Below are 8,141 nucleotides of genomic sequence, written 5' to 3'. Positions count from 1 at the left end.
AAAACTGTCCACCCCACTGTACCAGTTTTGCAGTGTCATATAATTGTGTCATATGTTCTGATCTTCAAAACAGTGGTGACAATCCCCTCTGATCAGGGCCAGCATAAAGCCTTCTCCACTTGCCTCCCTCACCTCATTGTGGTCTCCGTGTTTGTTTGCACTGCTATTTTTGCCTATATAAAACTCACCTCCAGTTCTATCTCAGGTCTGAATCTCATGGTGGCTGTTTTTTTTATTCCGTGGTGCCTCCCATGAAGAATCAAATTATTTATAGCATGGCGAACGAGGATATCTATTTTGCCCTGTGGAAAATGATTGGGTCAAGGCTATTGTCCAAAAAATAAAATAGCCATCTTTCTCCCAGGACCATCGTCTCATTCTGTGTTTCTTTATAAATATAATCAACTGTTGACATTACTGTTTCCATGAGAATATAACGCTCAATCCATTTATGCACACTGACGTATTTACACTTGTAAATATCTAGAAAAACTCGACTCAGGTCAATGGAGTTACTATAAAATGTCACCTATATAAATAAGATCAAAATCTATCTATCTGTCTAGCTAAGAACATAAGAATGGCCATACTGGGTCAGACTAAAGGTCCATCTAGCCCATTATCCTGTCTACACACAGTGGCCAATGTCAGATGCTTCAGAGAGAATGAACAGAACAGGACAATTATTGAGTGACCCATACTGTGCTGTCCAATCCCAGCATCTGGCAGTCAGAGGCTAGGGACACCCAGAGCACAGGGTTGCATCCCTGACCCTCTTAGTTCATAGGCATTGACATACCTATCCTCCATGAACGTATTGCTGTCTAGTTATCCATCCATCCCCGTATATAGCGCTCTATCTATTGATCGATCGATCAGTCTGAGGCTTTTGTATTGCCACCCATCACCATGGTATCAGAGCACTTTCCACATAAAATCAATTACCATATCAAATTCACTAGTGGACTTCATGGGGTCTCTGTCTCTTCTCCTTTTTTCAACGTGGGGAGTAAAATTATGCCCCCACCATGGCCCTGAGGCCGTAGCTCTCTGCCCCCATCTATAAACCCAGGGCCGAAAGACCTGTCAGCCTCCACCATGGCAATGGGGCTAAAGGTGTCAGCCGCTGCCCCCAGAGACAGGGCTCTTTTGCTATAATGAACCCCTGGCTTTAAGGAACAAATGGCTTGAATCCCCAGGGGTTAATTATATCGAGGATGTACTGTATTTTGTTCATTTGTTTCTTTGTTCCAGATGTTTTTGCTGGGTTGGGGTTTTGGAGGGTGAGGTATGTTTGATTATATGGGAGTGTCCATTTGATGTCATCAGTATTGGGTACTACCAGTTCGGGCCCCGGACCGAGAACGCGCCTATATTCCCCTGGTTCGTTTTTCACTAGCAGAGACAGGGGCTTCCCTGACTGGACTTAGGCATCTCTCTCTGAGCTAGCACACACTCCTCTCCTCGGCATCTCCCATCGGCTAGCTCAGGCGCCTCCCCTCCTAGTGTGCTGGATTTTGTGACTCCCAATCTTAGGTATCTGTCTCTCCTTATCCGTCGTATAGGGAGCCGGGGGGGCTGACTCAGGCTGTGTGTGACCCTATTATTGTCCCAGTGATTTTCTAGGTGCCTAAAAGTTAGGTGTTGCCACACTGCGGGTCACCATGCCTGGGTCTCTTTATGGATCCAGGGCCCAGGGGGTATTTATGCACCTGGTGGGTTTTTCAAAAGCAACTAGGCAGCTAACTCCCATTGAAATCAATAAGTTTTGGACACCTGGATGCTTCAGAATAACCTACCAGGCACCTAAACACCTTTGAAAACCGGGCCTTAGGTGATGAATTGCAGGTTTCTATACTGGGCAATAAAGAGTCTGGTGGCACATTAAAGACTAACAGATTTATTTTGGCATAAGCTTTCGTAGGTAAAAGCCTCACTTCTTCGGATACATAGAGTGAAAGTTACAGATGCAAGCATTATATACTGACACATGGAGAGCAGGGAGTTACTTCACAAGTGGAGAACCAGTGTTGACAGGGCCAATTCAATCAGGGTGGATGTAGACGGGTACCCAGAAATCACCTACTACAGGACAAGCCTAACAAGGACAATAACAGAACACCACTTGCCATCACATACAGCCCCCAGCTAAAACCTCTCCAGCGCATTATCCACGATCTACAACCTATCCTGGAAAATGATCCTTCACTCTCACAGACCTTGGGAGGCAGGCCAGTCCTTGCTTACAGACAACCCCCCAACCTGAAGCAAATACTCACCAGCAACTACACACCATACGACAGAAACACCAACCCAGGAACCAATCCCTGTAGCAAACCGCGTTGCCTACTCTTTCCCCATATCTACTCTGGCGACACCATCAGAGGACCCAACCACATCAGCCACACCATCAAGGGCTCATTCACCTGCACATCCACTAATGTTATATAAGCCATCATGTGCCAGCAATGCCCCTCTGCCATGTACATTGGCCGAACCGGACAGTCCCTCCGCAAAAGAATAAATGGACACAAATCGGACATCAGGAATGGTAACATACATAAGCCAGTAAGTGAACACTTCTGTCATAACTATAAAGGGAAGGGTAACAGCTCTCCTGTGTACAGTACTATAAAACCCCTCCTGGCCAGAAACTCCAAAATCCTTTTACCTGTAAAGGGTTAAGAAGCTCGGGTAACCTGGCTGACACCTGACCCAAAGGACCAATAAGGGGACAAGATACTTTCAAATCTTGGTGGGGGGAAGGCTTTTGTTTGTGCTCTTTGTTTAGGGGGTTGTTCGCTCTTGGGACTGAGAGGGACCAGACATCAATCCAGGTTTTCCCCATCTTTCCAAACAAGTCTCTCATATTTCAAACTTGTAAGTAAAAAGCCAGGCAAGGCGTGTTAGTTTACCTTTGTTTTCTCAACTTGTAAATGTACCTTTTACTAGGGTGTTTACCTCTGTTTGCTGTACCTTTGAACCTAAGGCTAGAGGGGGGTCCTCTGGGCTCTTTAAGTTTGATTACCCTGTAAAGTTATTTTCCATCCTGATTTTACAGAGATGATGTTTACCTTTTCTTTAATTAAAAGCCTTCTTTTTAAGAACTTGATTGATTTTCCTTGTTTTTAGATCCAAGGGGGTTGGATTTTGATCCACCAGGAGTTGGTGGAAGGGAGGAGGGGGAATGGTTAATTTCTCCTTGTTTTAAGATCCAAGGGGTTTGGATCTGTATTCACCAGGGAATTGATGAAGATTCTCTCAAGGCTACCCAGGGAAGGGAATTAGCATCGAGAGTGGTGGCAGCAGACCAGATCTAAGCTGGTAGTTAAGCTTAGAAGTTTCATGCAGGCCCCCACATTTGTACCCTAAAGTTCAAAGTGGGGAAGCAGCCTTGACAGGGCCAGACCCCTAGTAGGTGCACGCCGCCCTAGTTACTATGAACTAGTTACTATGAACTCATCAGCTCATAACCCGGCCCTTAGTTTTTTGTTTTTGCTTCTGTACCTCTTAGTGACCTGCTTCAAACTCCCAGGGCAGCCTGAGCTGTGGGTCCCTCCAGTGGCTACACCCCAAGAGCTGCTCATATAATGCAGGAGAAAAAAACAAACAAACCACAACTTTGCTCCCCCAGAGGTAATCATGTGGAGTTAATGAAGGAACAGGCTATTCCAGGACAGCTGAGCTTCTGGTGCCACTAGGCTTTTAGCTATTGTAGGTCACATGTCTGTGCTTCAAATCAGTGTTTCATTCTGCAATCCCTTTTGGACACACTCTGGGCCTCAGCCCTGCCTTGTTTTTAGCCAAGGGTCCTTCCAGGGATGCTGCCATCGTGTGAGATCCAGGGTGGGTGCTGTTCCCCCTCAGGTGGGTTAGGGTCAGCTCGGCAGGTTGTCTGGCTGGTTTGCTCCAGAGGTGAGATCAGAGCTGGGCTCACAGCCCTGGAGATCGGATTCAGCTATTTAGACCCAGAGCAGATACATTCTGGGCTGTGACCGTGTCTGATGCCTGCACAAGCCAGGATCAACTCTAGAGCTGGGTAGGGCTTTCAGTCCCCAATTCCATTTAGTCCATCGCCTCTCACCCAAGCCTCCCCTAAGAGGGCAGCAGGGAGTCCCCCCTTGGGGCTGGATCCCTGTCTGCTCGGAACTGCAGAAGGAAATCCAGCTAAGGGACATTGAAATGGCTGTTGGATAATACAGTGATGGGTACATGATAGCTAATGACCAGCAATCCTTACGCTTGAGAATCGAATGCATCACAAGTAGTGCCAAATTTCACAAAAGCATCACAGTAAGTGTCCTTTTTCAATTCAATATGTTTGGGGTTAATATACAGGGGAAATTTAAGAAGATAAATATGAATTTCCATCTGAAGTCTTAGAATTTTATTACCAGTTTGATCAAATATCTATGACTGGTAAGATTTTTATTTCCCCTGTGGGAAATTTTGAATTTTCACTGAAAACCTGGTGGGTTTTTTTTTCAATTTCGGGCAATCAAAAGGTTTCAGCTGAAAACTTGTTGTACAGAGTTATCTGGTACAACATAGAAGTAACTGAACAGTGCTACTAGCCTTTAATTACACAGAGATGGAATCTAGCCAGTATGTGTTGCTATAAATCAATTTGTAAGCAAGTAGCAGGTTGTCTATGTGATGTTGGGGTGGACTCATGACATACAATCTGCCACTTAGGAGGCTGGGTGAGTCTATGGCGTTTTTCTCTGAAAAGTGGGAATCAGGGTGTGTTGGCTTACTAGGATCTTAGTTTCATGCGCAAGTTGTGAGCCCGCTGTTTATCACAATAGAGGAACCGTCTTGGCTAGAATTGTTGGATTTGGGTTGTACTTTGTTCCATCCTTCATATTGCATTTGATCAAGCCACATCTTGGCCAGATCCCCAGATGGTGTAAACTGATACCGTTCCATTGACTGTTAGGGAGCTATGCCAATTTACACACGTGTGATAACGTAGAGGACTAATGGTCTGATTTGTAGAGGGGAGGAGCACTTACCACTCCTAGTCAATGAAAGTGATGGGAGAGCTGTGCACTTCTGACATTCACATAATGAGATATTACTGAGAGGGGAATCAGGGCAATTCAGTTTGTCAGTCTAATCCTGACCAGTGCCCTTCTCCTGCCCTCCACAGGCAGGACTTGATGTGCTGAGGAAGAAAATGTCCAACCGAACCACCATGACTGAGTTCCTTCTCCTGGGATTCTCTGAAGTTTGGGAGCTGCAGATTTTACACTTTGTGGTGTTTCTAGTGCTTTACTTGGCAGTTCTGCTGGGGAACCTTCTCATCATCACAGCTGTAGCCCTCAACCACCACCTTCACACCCCCATGTACTTCTTCCTGATGAATCTGTCCATCCTAGATATTGGCTCCATCTCTGTGACCATCCCCAAATCCATGGCCAACTCCCTCATGAACACCAGGTCAATTTCCTATGCTGGATGCATTTCCCAACTTTTTCTCTTTGTCCTCTTTGTTGCAACCAATGTTGCCTTACTCACTATCATGGCATATGACCAATACGTGGCCATGTGCCCACCACTGCACTACGAGAGAATGATAAACAGGAGAGCTTGTGTCCAAATGGCAGCCAGTGCCTGGACCAGTGGTATTCTCTACTCTGCACTGCACACTGGGAACACCTTTAGTTTACCCTTCTGCCAGTCCAACATCATCAACCAGTTCTTCTGTGAAATCCCAAAGCTACTCAAGCTCACTTGCTCTGACTCATATCTCAGTGAAGTTGCGGTTCTTGCCTTTAGTGCATGTTTAGACTTAAGCTGCTTTGGTTTAATAACTGTATCCTATTTTCAGATCTTCACCACAGTGCTTAGAATCCCCTCTGAGCAGGGCCGACATAAAGTCTTCTCCACCTGCCTTCTTCACCTCATTGTGGTCTCCTTGTTCTTTTGCACTTCCTTATTTGCCTACCTGAAGCCCACCTCCAACTCAACCTCAGGTCTGGATCTTGTAGTGGCTGTTCTCTATTCTGTGGTGCCGTCAATGATGAATCCGATAATCTACAGCATGAGGAACAAAGAGATCAAAGCTGCACTGAGGAAACTGACTGGGTGGAGGTTATTCACCCAAGAATAAAATGTCTGTCTTTCTCCCTTGATCATGATTTTATTCTGAGTTTCTTTGTAGATATATTCAACTCATGACAACTTTTTTCCATAAAAACGTAGCATGCAATCTGTTTATATAATGGTAAAATTCCAGACTATCTCCACTCAAGTCATTGGAGTAACTGTAGAATTACACCAGAGTAAACAAGATCCGAATCTATTTATCTAAGGGATTTCTGTTGACAGGAACACCATGCTATCTAAGCCCCTTGCACATAAAATGAGTAGCCATAGCTAGGTCCCAGGTAGACTTCATGGAGTCCCTCTGGCTCTTCTTCTTTTGGGGGGGATAAAATTCTGCTTGGGATCTGAGAGGTTTTATTTGCTTCATTGTCTCTGTTTTTGTTTTTTGTTTGTTTTGTTTTTTTTATTGGTTTGTTGCTTTCCTTGTTCCAGGTGTTCTTGGACATGGGAGTTTGAGAGAGTGGGGTGTGTTTGATTAGACAGGGATCTCATTTTTTTACTCATATATTGGGTGTGTTACTGTCATCAGCTCTTGGTGGGATTTCTGAGAGAGCTCAAGTTTTGTTTCCAACAATGATGAAGGGGCAGAAAAGAGTCTCTGTAGCTGTCTGAATAGCTGATTTCCTGCTGAAATGATTATTTTAATGCTTCTGGGATTTTGTTGTGTTATTAACTATGGGTTAGGGCACCTAGAGCCTTAGATAGGTGTCTTTTTAGTATTTCTTTATCTAAATAAATAAATAAATGTTGCTTCATCCTTGCTATGATGGAAAGGCTTTTTTGAAGAGAAAGGTTTTGCATGTTTCCTAAAGACAATCTGACCCTGGATAATGAGGCCCAATTTTGATCCCATTGAAGTTTTTGGTGTGACAAATGTGGAATTGCTATGTAATATTTCCTCTTATGTTATGCTTTGTCTGGCTGTGATAAATAAATCAAACTTTGTTTGGAGAAGGCTGTCTGGTCACTCAACTTACTACCGGTCAAAGTTCCTGAGGGAAGAACTGCAGGTACCAAACACAGTTGATCTGCTGAAAAATCCCATTTGGTGCACAAGGTGCTGTAGCCAGGAACCCAGTTTAAGAGTGGAAGAACCATGTAATTCAATCCTAAAAGAGATGCAGGCATGAGGCAGAGACCAGAGGGGGTATGCTCAGAGACCAGAGAAAGGGCAGAGGTGCAGCTAACCATAACAAGTGGGATTTAGCCATTCGCTTCAAAGGGATCTAGATTTGTCCAATGGTCTGTCATCCACACAAGGATTTGACTGTGTCTAAAGGTGCCCTGGATCACAGAATCTGCCTATTTGTTATTAATTATTATTATTAATATTATTATTACTATTATTATTATAGTATCTTTGTGCATATTAAATATAAGACAGAAAAAAGGAGATTAGATAGATCGATAGATAGGATATGTCTTCACTGCAATGGAAACCTGGGCTCACACTCAGGCTTGAGCCCACTCCCCACTTCCGTCTTCACAAAAATCTTTCAGATTCAGGCTCAGACCTAGGGTCCTAGGACCTTGTGAGTCTGGAGGGTCCAAGCTCAGACCAAGGGTTCAAGCCCTATTGCTTTGTAGTGTAGACACAGCCCTCCACACTGACTCAGGTCCTGGGAGTCCGCCAAAAGTATGCCATAATCCCATGGGCCTTTCTTCTCTTTATCCCAAGAATCTCCAGTCCACTCCAGTGAAAACAGAAGCAACCTCCCTTGGTGTACTGCAGCAACATTGTGAGTCAGTGTTTAACCCGTCCCTTGTCTTCTGAATGCCGATCTGCAAGCACCCCAGTAGACAGCCTTCTGTATTTGCAATGGAGACTGACCAGAAGAAGCCTTTTGCAAAGTGCATTGCTTCATGGACACAGGAGCACAGCCAGATTTTGGGAAATCTCTGGTGCGAGGCTGGCAAAACAGTGGACTTTAGTAAGAGTACCAGGAATGATCACGCATACTTGGAGGAGCTGTTTGATGCCTGCCCTGAGGAGCAGCCCGCCGCCCAACCTGCAGCAGACAAATATGAGA

The 8,141-nt window shown here is 44.8% G+C and overlaps 1 protein-coding gene across 1 annotated transcript; it reads left to right on the top strand.

Annotated features, from left to right (window-relative positions):
• Positions 1–5,179: 5,179 nt before the first annotated feature.
• On the top strand, positions 5,180–6,115 carry LOC101935590 (olfactory receptor 14I1-like). The gene has a single exon (XM_005282218.1). It carries the CDS (start codon positions 5,180–5,182, stop codon positions 6,113–6,115), a length of 936 nt encoding a protein of 311 aa, XP_005282275.1.
• Positions 6,116–8,141: the final 2,026 nt, after the last annotated feature.

The sequence above is a fragment of the Chrysemys picta genome, chromosome 12 (genome assembly GCF_011386835.1).
Source record: "Chrysemys picta bellii isolate R12L10 chromosome 12, ASM1138683v2, whole genome shotgun sequence".
NCBI classification, from domain to species: domain Eukaryota; kingdom Metazoa; phylum Chordata; order Testudines; family Emydidae; genus Chrysemys; species Chrysemys picta.
The sequence above is the reverse complement of the archived record's forward strand: the minus strand, read 5'-3'. Positions and strand labels throughout refer to the sequence as shown.

Excerpts from the sequence above, each read along its gene's own strand:
- LOC101935590 (XM_005282218.1), top strand. The coding sequence starts at position 5,180 with ATGTCCAACCGAACCACCATGACTGAGTTCCTTCTCCTGGGATTCTCT.